The sequence below is a fragment of the Octodon degus genome, unplaced genomic scaffold, assembly GCF_000260255.1.
Source record: "Octodon degus isolate 3935 unplaced genomic scaffold, OctDeg1.0 scaffold00039, whole genome shotgun sequence".
Taxonomy (NCBI): Eukaryota; Metazoa; Chordata; class Mammalia; order Rodentia; family Octodontidae; genus Octodon; species Octodon degus.
This window is the reverse complement of record NW_004524615.1, coordinates 11,712,138-11,728,534: the sequence shown is the minus strand read 5'-3', so window position 1 is coordinate 11,728,534 and position 16,397 is coordinate 11,712,138. Positions and strand designations below refer to the sequence as shown.

At 39.6% G+C, this 16,397-nt stretch overlaps 1 protein-coding gene across 2 annotated transcripts in view; it reads left to right on the top strand.

The window, feature by feature from the left end:
- The window catches only part of Pcca (propionyl-CoA carboxylase alpha subunit), a 512,764-nt gene that overhangs the window by 422,421 nt on the left and 73,946 nt on the right, over positions 1-16,397 (top strand). For both annotated transcript variants that reach the window (XM_004631187.2, XM_004631185.2), the window contains exon 21: positions 16,120-16,173. In XM_004631187.2, the coding sequence (XP_004631244.1) occupies positions 16,120-16,173 (54 nt within the window). The remainder of the gene's footprint in view (positions 1-16,119; positions 16,174-16,397) is intronic.

Here is a 16,397-nt window from a genome sequence, read left to right as displayed (position 1 = left end):
AAAGAAAGAAAGAAAGAAAGAAAGGAAGACGAGATACACATTAGAAAGAACAAGTTGACTGGGGCAGATCATCTGCTGTCACTCTTATTTTTAAAAAAATTTATTAGTACATATTTGCATTTTACAATCATCTTGAGAAGTGGATACTTGTTTCTTTTCTCTTCCCTCCCCTCTAGTCATTTTTTTGGACCTAGCAGATGCCCAAAGTTGGCTGACTGTCTTCTGGGACACTTCCGTGGATTTGAGGGACTTCTCCACTTTGCAGACCCCTGTGCATGCTATGACTTTTCCAGTTGCCTCCTGAACAACCACTATGTCCATTCCAGATGTTCTTCTTAAACAGAGTTCCTCACAGTGACCCAGCCTGGTTTTCCTCTACTTAAGCCACATCTGGGCCATAGAAATAGTTGAGTCTTTGCTCTACTACCCTCAGTACAGTTTGAAAGGGCGAGCTTCTCTTCCTCCTCTGTCACCAAGAAAAGGATCTATTAAGAATCTTAGGAATGTGTGGGTATTTTTCATTTTATTGCTGAATCTCTGTGAGTACATGAAAAGTAGCACTTACTTTCTTTAGATGATGAGATACTTGGGGAAGCAGGGTGTTTTTCCTTTGGGAATTGCCTTCACTGTCCCTTAACCTTCCTGTTTTTCAGGGGTAATCCTCATGAACTTAGTATTACTCATTCTGTTCTTTGAACACCACTTGTGTTTTTGATCTATTATCATTTGAATAATGAATTTCATAGATTACTAATTTCCTTTAATTGTTACAAGTTAACTGCTTTGATTTCACTCTGAGTCCCTATTATCTTGCTCTAAGTTGTTAGCACTTATAAAGGGTCAGTCACTGGGTAGATAGGTGAATGGATGAATGGGTAATTACCTAACATTTTGTAATCTCAGAAATCTGTCTTGTCTGTGTCTTTATTTTAAGACACAGACTTTGTTTCTTCTAAACCTGTATCACACTAAGCCATGTTACTAAAATAGCCATCTTAACTGATTTATCAGTTGTGTTTAGGTCTGGACCGCCAACATTGGCATAGTGCTTATCTTGTTGGTTAGTGGAGTGCTGTAGATTCAGAATCAGAATCTCCATAGTTTCTTTGAGAGCAGAGATGAGCAGGAGGGCACAGAGGACCTGCCCACAGATGTTCCTTGATTATCCAGCACCATTTGGCTCCATTTGCTGCAGGCAGCACCTGAGCTGTTTTAGGCTGACAGTACCACCTACAGAGAGGCACACACAGGCTGTCCGCAGCTATAGACGAGGGCCTGCTGCCAGCTGTTCTGTTTCCGCTTTCTCAGAGATTGTGCACATGTTTCTGCTCCCTCTCACCTGCCGTCACTCATTATTCCTTACACAGTGAAGTCAGCTTCAGTCTTTACTATATCCACTTTCTGTTTATGTTGCTTTTCCTTTTCTGATTTAAAGCGAGTCATAGGCTTGGAAAAACTCCTAGTTGTTGCTGATAAACCCCAGTGTAAAGCTAGTGATGATCTGAAAGGCCGGGGGCAGGGGGGGGGGCGGCAGGGAGGCGCTGTCAAAGTCATACAGTTTGAAATGAAATAATTTATAGTAGAAAACAAGGGACACAGACGTTGAAAACTCTGGAACATAGAGGTCCTTGTTAATGGCTTTAATTTTTTCTATTCCTTGATCTAATAATTAGGCCAATATTTCTGTAAATACTATAGATAACCTGGTAGTTATTTCATATTTACTTGTTTTTCATATTGTGTTTTTTGCCAGATAGTCTGTTAGTAGTGATATTTACTAAGTATGTCTTAATGCGCTGAGACCCTAATACTCATTATATTTCGTTTGTGGAAAGATACATTGATATTTCCAAATTACCTTCTGTCTGTCTGTCTTTGGTACAGGGTCTCAATACACAGCACACAGCTTGTACTTGTAGTGATCCTCCTGTTTTCAGCCTCCCCAAGGCTGGGATTATAGGCATGCACCACCGCACCCAGTCTTGGTGGCTGGCTCAGTATGCCCACTGGGGTGTGGAAATTACCTGCTTTAAACACTGGAATACAATGACCTTTTCCAAAAGATATAAGACACATATCTGGGATTGTCAATTTCCTAAAAGTGCTGTATTTTAAAAAGAAGAGACAAATGAAATTAACGCCTTACTGATAGATTCTGTTTAAACTAATGTATATAAAATGTTGTTTCACCATGAAACAATGTGAAAATAATAGTGGAACACCAGAAAAAACACAGAAGTCTGGTCTAGTACAATAATATCTGTTCTTTTGCTTTTTTTCCTTCATTTCTCCCTGCCTGCCTCCCTCCCTCTTTTCTTTCCCTTCCCTTCTCTTTTGTTATCTTTTCCCTCCCTCCCTCTTTCCTATTCTTCTCTCCTTCCTTTTTTAACAGCACTGGGGCTGACCCCAGGCTATCTCACATGCTAGACAAGCATTCTGCCACTGAGCTATATCCCCAGCTCTTTAAAATTTTGTATTATTTGGGGCTAGGGATATACCTCAGTGACAGATAATTTGCCTAGCAAGCATAAAGCTCTGGCTTTGATCCCTGTCTCTGGAAATTTTTTATTTTTTATTTTCTTAATTTATTTAATTACATTTTGGAATATAGTATTGCTAAATTGCCTCTGCTGGCCTCAGATTACACTGTCCCCAGCTCAGCCTCCCAAGTAGATGGGATTATAGATGAATGTCACCACACTTGACAATACAGCAGTATCTTAAACAATGGAACAGTTAATGCAATGGAGTCCTACTAAAACAATGAAGTTGTGCTTAATAGAAAAATATATTACCTTGCTTCAATGTTTAATTAAAATAAAGCCAATTGTAGTGGCACATGCATTAGTCCTGGCACTCTGGGAGGCTGAAGCAGGAGGATCGCAAGTTAAAGCCAGTGTGGGCAATTTAATGAAACCCTGCCTCCAAAAAATTTTTTTGAGAAAAGGAGGGAGGGGACTGGGGCTACAGTGGAAAGGCTCTAGATTCACTCCTTAGTGTTGCTAAGCAAGCAAGCAACAAACAAATGAAGCAGTCATTTACTGAAAACAAAATTTAATTCCCCCAACACACTAGTCACATTTCAGTCTCCAATAGCTACAGATTGCTGATGCTGTTATGGTTTAGAGGTCTCAGATTGGGAGTGGCTTCTGTAAACGAGAGAATATTCTAGGTAGAAATAGCATAATGACTTTTTAAGTATTTTCCCATATGTCAGTCACAGTTTTGTATTTATCATTTAAGAATGAATTGGAATCAAGTAATTAGTGAATTGAGGAATAATAGACAAATAAATGAATTTATTTATTTTTATTTTTGTATTTTGTATTTTAGGGAAGGATATGCAGGGTGTTGAGGATCTCACTACTAGATCAGACTTGTAGTGATCTACCTGTTTACAGCCTCCCAAGAGCTGGGATTACAGATGTATACCACCATGCCCAGTCTCAATTCCTACCTCAGCACACCCCAGGGACTGAAACCCAGACTCCTGCGCCCACTTGCAGGTGCTTTAATCCACTGAACTATTTGACCAGTCCTTGAATTTATTTTTAAACAGTTGAATTCGTCAAACAAGATACATTTATCATCTAATTAACAAACTTTACTAATTTTAATTTAGAAACTTAACAAATATTTGAAGTATTTTTAAAAAGTGAACTAATTTCAGAGCTATTTTTAAAAAGTAGAATAATTTCCTATTGGTAGTATATAATTAAAGTGATGAAAGAAAATAAAGATTTGTTTTGTTCCACTTATGTAGCACTCACTCTATTTCCTTCATGCACCGTAGAATCTTTGTAGTGGGAGCAGACAGGACTAACAGAATTTTTTGTTATTACTATTACTATGGTATGCTCTAGTCCTGTGAAGTAATTTCTTTTTTTTTTTTTTTTAAACTTTGAAAGCTGAAAAAGGCTCTTCACTTTTACTTTGAGCAAGGCAAATAGTTTTCCATTTCTTACAGCATAACTTGTCTGCTGGGATTTAATATATGGTTTCTTGTTAGCATTTTACAGAGTACATTTTCATTTTGCACAGTCACATTGTTGGAACATTTGCTAGCAGAGCCCACTAACTGCTATTGGCTTGTTTCTTTGTGTGGCATGATTTCTTCTATCCACCTGCTCACAGCAGGTTGTCTTCAGGCCTGAAGACTAGCTAAATGCTTTTGAAAATATCTGGAGTTCCTGCTAAGGTCTAACAATTTCCTCATTTGTCTGATGTGGAGCTGTTCACAGTGTAACTTTGAAGACTTTTTTTTCCTTTTCCTTTCTCATACTCTTGCTTAAATATTTTTAAGAGAAGATAAATTTATTATAAATAATAGTACACAGATGATTGCAGCACTGCTGCATTCTCTGTTGAATAGGTCATTGATATTCAACTAAGTGGAACTAATTTTCTGTGTTAAAGCAGACAAATTTGAGATAGTGTCACATGAATCTCATGCTATTTACTGCAGAATACCAGATTAAATGGATTACCTGTAAATTGATTGGAGTATTAGATAGATGATATAACGTGATAACTTAAAATGCTGAGTGTGCCTAGGTAATGTAGAATATTGCGTGTGCACATGGTATGTGAGAAGAGATGTTATTGTATTTGCAGATTGAGTAAACTCTGTATTTCCAAATGCTTATCTACACAGATTTGATCTTTAAAATTTATTTATTTTTTTAAATTTCATTTATTTATTTGTGTGTGTGTGTGTGTGTGTGTGTGTGTGTGTGTGTGTGACCAGCTCAGCCCACCAGGGGGCGGGGCTGGCTGGCATGTGGTGCTGGGGGATTGAACCGCGGTCCCTGTGCTTTGCTAAGCTCACTCCAAGTAGGTGCTTTAGACCACTGAGCCATCTCACCAGCCCTAATCTTTAAAATTTAATGTTAGCTTTCTGTGTTGAATCAAATACATTACTGAGTTTCATATCCAGTGAAAAGAGAAAATTAAAAATAGGCTTTTTTCAGTGTTTTAGATTAAAATAACTCCTTCAATGTCTAAAAACAAACTGTAATTTTAATCCTGATAGCTGGATATTGATGCCTTTGGGGGTAGTCCTAGAGATTGAACCTAGGCCCTTCGCACAGGCTAAGCTAAGCACTCACATAAGCACTGAGCTACCCCTAGTCCTTGAAATTAGAAATATAAATGAAGCTTGCATTTTCAGTGTATTCACTCACACACACATGCACACACACACTGGATTTAGAAGTAGTTGTATGTTTCTAGCCCTAAAAATCAATGTTTTCCATGTTTTTAAGGCACCCCCCAATTTTAAGAAGTAATTAGCTGCTATTTTGTACTATATGCATGTGACTATTCTAAAATCATCAAGTATAATATGAAACCATATATTTAGGTTGTATAGGATATATAAATATATAACTTAGAATAAGTAGAGGGTAGTATATTTTTCTAGAGTTGGAATGAAAGTAATTATTAACCATCTCTTTTTCACTTTCCTGAAAATATCAATTACAGTTACACATCTTAGAAACAAGCTGACTAGTAGAACAGAAATAACTCCTTTCACTATATTTCAATAAACTTAACGACAATTTAACAGTTGGGATGTATTTATAACTGCAATTTAAGATATTAATTCTGATGTAAGTCTGCCTGCTTTTGCTCTCTATCTGGGGAGCCTCACTGTTGTCTTGACTTCCAGCAGCATGTTTTATGATTCAGAGTTGCTGGTGAAATTTGACATAATGGGGAACATCTTATTCAATTCCAGCCTCTTCTCCCCCACACATATACTTTTTATCCTCCACTATCTGTTAACTAGAAAATTATGTTTTAGTGGCTGCTAGAGGAAGAGAATTTTGAATAGTATAAATACTGAGTGTTGAAAATGTGGAAAATATCAGCAGCTGCACTCGGAGACCAGTAAGACAAATCCCATAGTAATGACCTTTAAAGAATATTATCAAATTGGAAATCAGAGAGGGAAAAAAGAAAATGACCACCATTTCTTCCTTGTGATGTTTAGTGACATTACTTTTAAAGGGAAATTGCCTATAATTATATTATCTTAAAAAGATGTTTTTGGAACATTTGATTTATTGTTTCGTGAATGTTTTTGCTTTTTTTTTAGTGGGCATCCTTGTTAATTTTATATGAATTTGATTCTGATTGATGTTGAAACAGATTTGTTAACAGCATCTTGCTGTAAAATTTTCTTTAAAAAACAAAAAATGCATTTGTAAATATTAGAGTAGGCTATCACAATAAGAGAAAAAGGAAACTTTTTATCTGACCTTGAAATGCCACTGAAAAGAAAAGCTTTGGAAGAAAATATTTTAATAAGAGTAAAATATGTTTCAAAAAAGAATAAAATATGTTTCATGAAATAAAACATTCAATTCTTTTTTTTTTTTTTCTTTGTGGAACCAGGGATTGAACTCAGGCCCTTGTGCTTACCAGGGAAGTGCTTATTCCACTGAGCCATCTCCCCAGCCCCAATATTCAATTCTTAAGATTTTTGCAATTGGCTTAGCAGTGATGAGTTCGTACTTGTTTTGGCATAGGCATGACACGTTGTAGGCATTGAATATTTCATTTCTTGTGGATTATGGGCCTAATTGTGACTTGATTGTGTGATTTGCTTTAAATTTAATGAGAAGTTCAGGTAAGTTTTTAGGGGATGTTTATGTATGGTCATTTGCTCACTAATATAATTTAATTTTGATTTTGTGAAAAATAGAAGGTTTTAGGGGCTGGTGAGATGGCTCAGTGGTCTAAAGCACCTACAAAGAACAAGCTTAGTGAAGCACGGGGACCGCGGTTCAATCCCCCAGCACCACATGCCAGCCAGCCCTGCCCCCTGGTGGGCTGAGCTGCCCCCCCCCACATAAATAAAAATTAAAAAAAAAATAGAAGGTTTTAGAACTTCACATTTTATATATTATAGACTCACTTTTTCTGCCCAGGAATGAGTCTATTACAGATAGATGAAAAAAGAAACATGAGGATAATGAGTTGGCACCTCTGTTGTAGACATTAAGGTTTGCTGTGGCCTGGGGAGCACTCCACATACTGCAGGTAGGGCAGAAAACAAGATGGAGATAGGACACCTAAGTGCATACGTGGTTTGAGTCTAAGAAGCTGGATGAAGACTGTAAAACAGGGAAACTGGGGGGAAGACTTACATTTTAGATGCAGATCTAAGTGAAAGATACTGGATGTGAAGGAAGCTAAATAGGTTGAGAAATCAAATAAATCACAGTTTTATTTACTTAGACATCAGAATCTAGAACAGAGCAATTTTGAGAAGGCAAAAAAGGGGGCTGGGGATATAAATCAGCAGCATAAGCACCTGCCTGGCAAGTGCAACGTCCTGAGTTTGATCTCTGGTACTGAAAAAAAAAAAAAGAAAAAAGAAAAAAAGGCAAAATGAATTCTATTTGGACTTTGTATGGTTGATAGAAGTATTAGATATGTCAGAGTTAACATCAAATTAACAATTGACTATGAGTCCTGAATGCAGAAGACAAGCTAAATAAAAAAAAAAAAAAAAAAAAAAAAAAAGCTATAGCTGTGAACATGTAGATTTTTTTCCAAAAGCATGGTTCTGCTGGATGCAGAAGAATAATATGGGACCCTTATACCTTATACAATACAGTAAATGACTCCAGCTGGTTTAACGACTTAAAACTGTATAATTCCTAGAAGAAAGCAAAAGAGAAAAGCTTCAGATGTGGGTGTTGGCAGCAGTTTCTTTGGTCATATCACTAAGGAGGAGGATTCTTTCGGAGGTGAAGGACACGTTTTGTGTGATGGTGAATTTGTTGCATACAACTGTCAGAAGTCATGGAACTCTATATTTGAAGTGGGATGCAGTGGCCTTCATTAGTAATGCTTCAGTAAAGCTGATTTTTAAGCATAGGCATAGGGTCAGAGGGGAAGCAAGGAGATGAAAGATGTGGATGGAGGTTAAAGACTATAGACTGGAGTCAGGCCTTCCAGCAGTTAAAAATTGAGTGAAGAGGTAAAGCCAGCAAAGGAGGCTAAGACAAAAGCTCTTTTCCTCGGCACTCTCTGCCTGCAGAGGTGGCAGCCATCTCCAGCTCATCACCATGGCAGTGCTCAGACCCCTCGTGGAGCCCGAGATTGTCAAAAAGAGGGCCAAAAAGTTCATCAGACACCAGTCAGACCAGTATGTCAAAATTAAGTGGAACTGGTGCAAACCCAGAGGCATTGAACACAGGGTGCAGAGAAGGTTCAAGGGCCAGATCTTGATGCTCAGCTTGGGTTATGGAAGCAGCAAAAAGACAAAACACATGCTGCCTAGTGACTTCCTGGAGTTTCTGGTGCTGCTGATGTATCACAAGACTTACTGCCCAGAGATTGCGCACACAGTGTCACCTCCATGAACCACAGTACCATCATTGGAAGAGCGACCAGCTAGCTGTCTGAGTCACCAATGCCAACACCAGACTGTGCAGAGAAGAAAATGAGTAGATGGCCATGTGCATGCTTGTCTGTGCTTAAGTAAAACCACAAAAACTATGAGGGAGGGAAGGAGGGAGGGAGGAAGGGAGGAAGGAAGGGAGGGAGGAAGGGAGGGAGGGAGGAAGGAAGGAAGGGAACGGAACGAGCGAGTGAGCAAGCAAACAAGCCGGCCGGTCGGCTGGCCAGACAAGAAAATAAGAGGAAAAAATAAACATGTAGGAGTCTACTCCAGGTTCTCTTCTTGATCCAAGAAGTCAATATTTGTAATCCCAAAGATACGTTATTGTAATCCCACCAAGTTAATTCCAGTCTACCACTCCCAGTGCAACCCATGGTGAAAGTAAAGACACTAAAACATATTTATAATTGTTGGGGAGCCAAGGGGCCCTAATTCCAGCCATGAAGATGGCTTTCTGGAACAAAGAGGCTGACCCAGGGCATCACCTGGATTTTATTCAGTGGAGGAGGAGTGGCTTGAGGAGGAATGACTGAGAATTGTGGGAAGTAGGTGAATACTGTGAGCTGAGCTGGGTGGGTGGCCTGCATTTACCTCCACCATATCCAGAGAGTATATGCGGAGAAAGTAATCTGCATTATACTGTTGAGATAGTATTTAATGTTTTGGGGGTCTGGTGCTTCAGCTGTGATGTAACCTTTCAAACCCCAGGAAGTCATAGCCTCTATCTTGAGGCTTGATCCCAGCTGGTGGTGTGGAGCATTGTTCTTCATCTTGTCTTAACCTGACCTGGCTCACAGTAAAGAGCAGCAGGTGTAGGTTACCAGGGAAACATGCATGCCACCTTCAAAAGCTATCACCAGCACCTCAGCTAGACCAATATACATTGCTTAAGGCCAATTGAAAGAAAAAAGAAAAGTCCTAGCCTGCTCTGTACATATCAATATAAGGAAATAGAGTCAGGCTCAGTCAAAATGGAGACAATTGCTCTTCTTTCAAGGAGAGCTGCTCAGTAGTCTTCCACAACTACATACAAAAACTGGGAGCCTGAAATAGTCTTAACCTCAAGGAAGGAATTAGAGAAAAGCAGTCATCCCTTGTTTCGAGTGCTAGTGAGTACACTGTAAACAAAGGGACCAATAAATATGGCAGGTTACAGATTGCAAGTGACTATCTGTTTCTCTTGAAGCACTTTTTATGGGGGGTGAGGGTATTGTTCTATGCTACCTTTTTTATTGTAAAGGTCTTGACCCTTTTTCTGTTATTCTTTTTTTTTTTTTTTTATTCTTCTTAGTGGTTAATTGTGGACTTGAGATCCTATTTACAAACACCATTAGAACAAATCATTCTATTCATTAAGAGAATGTAACTATATATCTATCCTAACCACTTTGAATACACACATACAAAATGGACGTTCATCTGTATACCCCTTTTTTTCTAAGTTCCGTTATTTGAATATTATAGGTGTGTAAACTCAGCAAAATATTCTAAAAGAGTGCAGTAGCCCGTAATAGCATTGGGTCTTCTGTTTAACTGGCAATGTCAGAAATTATTGACCTGAGTCCCCCACAGCTCAACATAACAGCATGGATTTACTTCCTATATTTCGTCTTCATACTTTTCTACTGGATGGTTAAAATCAAGGTAAAGCAGGACCTATGCAACAAGAGTTGTAGCTTTTTGGTCTGAGAAGGTCAGTGAAATCCCCTCAGGATTCATCCTGAGATCCTGTACCTCAGATTGTAGAACCTTTGTCAGTGTCAGCCATATGGATGAGTCACGGCCATTGCTTGGCCAATGGGCTCTCTGTGAAAGCCTGAGAGAGTGTTTTCTCTCCATGTGACTCTCCTTAGGCACACTCTACATCATCAATCACTTTCCTCTTTGGCCCCATAATCTTCTTGATCAGAAAATTTGGGACACTATGAGGTACATGACGTTACAGTACAAGTTCTCATATGTCCTGAGTCTTAATTGACCTTGGAAGGCTAGGGCCAAAATGTTGGCTTTCCTTGTAGCCCTCCTTTTTCTCTAATTTTGATCTGCAAATGTAGGTTGTTAACCATCCAGAAGACAAGCTTATTGTTATTATCAAACGACTTAGGCTATTAAGCTTAACCTCACTATCTCTCTGCATTTCCAACATCTTAGGCATAATAAGGAACAGGTATTTTTCATCAAGTATTGATATGTTGAACTTTAAGTCCCTTCTGTTATTCATTTTTATTTGAAATTAGTTATGATTAACTATTTAGGAGTTTGGGTTTAACACTGTGGAGGAATTCTGTTATGGTTTGTGTCTAGTTGTGCCCCCAAAGGCCTCACGGTCATTGGGCCAGGCTTCTAGTTTGTGATTAGTTCTCGATCCAGTGCGGGGATTATGCATGCGAGTGCTGCACCTACCCTGGGGCGGATGGCCTGAATGTAATATAAGGAGGGCAGAGAGGCGTGCTAGCTGCCACGGCCGCTGCTCCTCCCTTTGCTCTTTGCTGTTTCTTCTGCCATGAACTGCTGCCGTCTTCCTTATGCCACTCTGTCTTGGAGCCAGTCAGGTATGAACTGGAACTTCCACACACTGTGAGCTAAATGATCCTTTTCCTTCTTTAATTTTTGGTGTCAGGTAAGAGAAAAGTAACTGAGACAGATATATTGTTCAGGATACTGTTATTCCTGGCTGTCTCTCTTTTTGTGAAAAAAAAAATTTTTTTTTTTTAAAAAAAGGATGCTAGGGGCCAGGGAGATGGCTCAGTGGAATAAGCGCTTCCCTGGCAAGTGCAAGGGGCTGAGTTCAATCCCTGGTTCTGCAAAAAAAAAGATAAATAAATAAACAAACAAACAAACAATTAAAAAAGGCTGCTGAGTGCGGCCGCCTATGCCTGTGATCCCCACACTTGGGAGCCAAGACCAGAAGATTGCTACAGTTTGAACCCTTCCTGGGATACATAGTGAGTTCAAGGCCAACATGAAGTTTGGAACAAGACCTTGTCTCTAAAGTAAAATAAGGGGCTGGTGAGATGGCTCAGTGGTCTAAAGCACCTACTTAGAACAAGTTTAGCAAAGCACAGGGACCACGGTTCTAATCCCCCAGCACCACATGCCAGCCAGCCCCGCCCCCTGGTGGGCTGAGCTGGCCACACACACACACACACACATAAATAAATTAATTAATTAATTAATAAAGAATATTTAAAAAAATAAAGTAAAGTAAAGGAAGAAAGCCTTCTGAGATCTCTAGTTCTCTTCACTTAAATAACTTGAAATATAGCTTATGAATGGCCGGCCAAATAGCTCAGTGGATTAAAGCACCTGCAAGCAGGTGCAGGAGCCAGGGCTTTGATCCTTGCACCTGCCATGCTGGCCCTGCCCCCCGGGGCGCACTGAGGTGGCAATTGAGACTGGGGTTGGTGGTGCGCGCCTGTAATCCTAGCTCTTGTGAGGCTGTAAACAGGTGGGTCACTATGAGTCCAATGTAGTAGTAAGACCCTGAACATCCTGTAGACCCTTGCCTAAAATATAAAAAAGAAAGAAAGAAATATAGCTTAAATACCATAAAATTCTGTGACTCTTCTTCTCACCCCTATTTAAAAAGTTTTTATTAGTACATGTTTGCTCTGCATGATTACACTCCTTATGTGGAGCTGGCACACGTGCACAGTACATCTTTGTCCTTTTTATTCCCTCCCTCTCCATGCATCTTTTGATCTAATTCCCATTTGAGAAAGCTCTGTCTCCCTGACTCCTGTTATCTTTTAGTTTGCTCTTTATGTATATTTTGTGTTTCTCATATAAGAATCTGTGTGACATTTAGCTTATGTGTCTGATTTCACTCTAGTCCAGTGAAGGCAAATCTTTTAGAGAGGAATGCATACATTACAAGCCAGAATCTACTTATGTATTTATCAGAGTACCAACATTATAATTAAATCTAAATACTGAGGTTTTAGTTTAGAAAAATGACTCATAGATTAGCATCTTGTGTCTTAAAAAAATAACTAGTGCCATGGGTTCATAACTGCTGATCCGGTCTGTCTGCTGCCCCTGACCTTTTCAGTTTGGGTTCCTTACCAATCCTTTTGAAGTTCCACTGTGGGACTCTGGCACTTGGAATGGAATTATGGTGGGTTGCTGAGTGCCAGATTGACCTGTGTGTTGCTACTTTGCTCCTGAGACTTTACTACAAACCCATGTGTCCTTCTGAGATGTCTCAGACCCCACCCAGTTTCCATTACTGTGGTGAACTGGGCTCTCACTCAAGTCTAGTGCACATGAATTGGTTATTTGGGATTCTTAGTCCCAGGCAGTGCCACATGCTTTTTCCTGCACAGGGCTTCTAGCAGTTATAGGGCTGCTCCTGTCCATTTGTATTTTGGGATTCATTAGAGTAACTACCACAGTCTAGATAATGTGTGTGGGGTTTTGCTTTTCTTTTCTGGTTCATTCTTTCATGGTGAGGAGGCTCACCATGGATTCAGAAACTGCCTCCATTGCCACTTGCCAGAATCCAGGAACCACGCATTTAAATCACAGGTTTTGTCATGATCAACAGCTAAATTCAATCAATTGCTGTATTACAGAGGCAATTCTGTGCTATACTAGTAAATATGGACTGTAACTGGTGGCTCTTTCTGACGCAGGGTATTAAAGAAGGAAAATTTAACCACTCCTGTGAAAAATTTTCTCTGGTAGTAATAGGAATTTTTTTTTTCCGGTGCCAGGGATCAAACTCAGGACCTTCCACTGAGCTATCTCCTGGGCCTCTGTAATAGGGATTCTTTAACTGGGTTTTCCCCCACCACCCTCAAAATTCAGCAGTGTGTGGGCTGGTGAGATGGCTCAGTGGTCTAAAGCACCTACTTAGAACAAGCTTAGCAAAGCACAGGGTCCGTGGTTCGATCCCCCAGCACCACATGCCAGCCAGCCCTGCCCCCAGGTGGGCTGAGCTGGCCACACACACACACAAAAATAAATAAATAAAATTTAAAAAAAATTCAGCAGTGTAGAAATTAGCATGTTTATGAATCACCTATCCATATTCTAAATAGTTTTGAGCCACTCCTTTCTCTTAACTTGACAGCTACACCTCTAGTTCATCCATGCCAAGATGTCTACCATTAGAGAATTGATGCTTGAGGGATGCTAAAACAAAGAATTCTTGGGGCCAGGGAGATGGCTTAGTGGAATAAATGCTTCCCTGACAAGTGCAAGGGCCAGAGTTCAATCCCTGGTTCTGCAAAAAAAATTCTTGGTGAAGATTGACTTTATGTTTCCATTTCTGCAGCATTGACTTATATGTTATTGGCACTAAGGAGAAAGTACAAGAAGTGATCCTCAAACAGTTCTCCATCTGTGCCAGTGAGATAGCCGACTAAGTTCCTGATTAGGCAAGCGCAGGAACCCAGCTGATCTCCAGCACCACCTGCAGCGCTGGCCCTGCCCCCAGGTGTGCTGAGTCAGCCACCAAGACAGAGCATGGTGGCACACGCCTGTAATCCCAGTGCTGGGGAGGCTGAAAACAAGAGGGTCACTATGAGTCTGAGCTTTGTAATGAGACTCTGTATCAAATACATTAAGAAAAAAAAAAGAATTCTCCATCTAGCTGTTATTTGTAAGATGTAGATATATCCCATCCTGCAGTTAGGACACTTGAGTTGTGCTTCTTGCTTTCTGTCTGCAGTGTGGGCAAGTTACTTTTTAAATGCTTGAGCTTTCATTCCCTAATCTGTAAAATCAAATTAATGTCATCTTTTCAGTTTTATATACTTTTCAAATTCTAAGGTCTATGAATGAATAAGATGTAGTTCTGCTATTGTCTTAGTTGCTTTTCTCTCATTGCTGACACAAAATACCTGACACCCACTGCTTTGAGCAAGGCACTTAGGCCACCACACTTAGGTGTGTCAGGTCACTTGGCAGTGTTTATAGGTAGGAGCATTTTGTATTAAAGTGCTTTCTTCCTTACTGCTCTGACCTCCTTTAGTCAGGGAGCCAAGGGCTCAGCTTGAATTGTAGTCCCTCTGGCTTCCGTCACTGAGTGGTCTTGGAGATTAAAGTTGATGGGTAAGCCTCTACTAATGGAGAAGGCATACAATTAGGATACATTTGTAATAGTTGATGGGATCCTGTTAAGTGAAAGCCACTGATCTCCTTCCAGGATTGCATCTGTGAATGTAAAAAACAAAGGTGCTGGCTGAAAACTGCTTCATTTGTGTGTATAGTCTTTCAAACCATAGAGCATTTCTGATTAGCACAGAAAAGGAAGATATTTGAGGAACATATTAGAGTTAAGTGGAGCAGTTTTACAGGTTACAGTGCTCTGGAAAAAAATATAATTTACTATTATATTTTAGTGTGCTATTAAAAGTGTGCTATTTAGTCCTCTAATTTTTAGCAACATTATTGATTTTTACCTTAAGTGAAATAAGTAAGATATGCATAGGTAGTATTGTTGCATTTGTTTGGAACATATTTGATTTATAGATAAATACATAACATAGAAATGAATTCTGGGGCTGGGGAGATGGCTCAGTGGAATAAGCGCGTCCCTGGCAAGAGCAAGGGCCTGAGTTCAATCCCCGGTTCTGCCAAAAAACAACAAAAAAAAAGAAGTGAATTCTTTTTTCACTATTCTGTGGACACAAAAGAATTGAGTTATTTCTAATTGCTATTTTTAAACTTTTATTTATTTATTTGGTACAGGGTCTCACTATGTGGTGATTTATTTGGTACAGATCACTCGTAGTGATCCTCTAGTCTCAGCCTCTCCCATGCTGGGATTACAGATGTGTGCCACCATGCCCAGTTTTGGTGACTGACATGGCAAGGGGCCGGCATGGCATGTTGTACTGGAGACTGAACCCAGGTGCTTGCCAGGCAGGCGCTTAAACCACCAAACTATCTATTTGCTATTTTAAACAAATGTAATTCCTTTTAATAAAAATAGAAGTTCTAATTCATGTATCGTTCACTTATTTGGGCTAGAGAGGTAGCTTGGCAGTATAAGAGCCTGCCTGGCAAGTGCAAGGTCCCGAGTTTGATCCCTAGTACCACATGCCATGCTGGTCCTGGAACCAGGAATGGTGGTGCATGCCTGTAATCTTAGCTCTAAGGGAGGTTGAGATAGGAGGATCACTACAAATCTGAACTGTGTAGTAAGACCTTGTATCAAAACAAAACACAACAAAAACATTTATTTAGAGTTCCAGTTGTGTGGTTTTTAGTGTGTTCCCAGAGTAGACAGTCATCAACAATCACGTCAGTTTTACATTTTCTTTCTCTCTCTCTCTCTTTTTTTTTGGAACTGGGGATTGAACTTGGGCCCTTGCACTTGCCAGGGAAGTGCTTATTCCACTGAGCCATCTCCCCAGCCCCAGTTTTACATTTTCACACACCCCAAAATAAACCCCCCACAAGTTAGTAGTGAGCCATCACCTCCCTAAGACTACAGTTTACTCTCTGTCTCTATTGATTGTTATTCTAGACAGCTCTTATTAAATGGAACCATGTAATACATGTTCCTTTAGGACTGACTTCTGTTGTACCATACATTGGCACATCATTCTTTTTAATAGCCAAATATTCTACTGTATGAATGTGCTATAGTTTGTATATCATTCATCCATTGATGTACTTTTGCAGTTCTGATTGCAAGGCACTGGTTTTTGTGTGGATGCATATTCATTTGATGCTTTTTTTTTTTTTTTTAGTGCCTTTCTCGAGAAGCAGGTGGAAATCTGAGCATTCAGTTTCTTGGTACAGTGGTAAGTATGAAAGGATAATTACTTTGTATATCCTCTTGATTGGCAGAAAAAGAAATGTTCGGTTTGTAAAAACTCATGTGTTTCATATGATATAAAGCTGCATCTGAAAACAGCTTAATTTTTTTTTTCTAGCTTTCTTTGTATTAGGTCTAATGAAATTCAATCATTATTTTTTTTTGGCAGAACCGGGGATTGAACTCAGGCCCTTGCACTTGCCAAGCCAG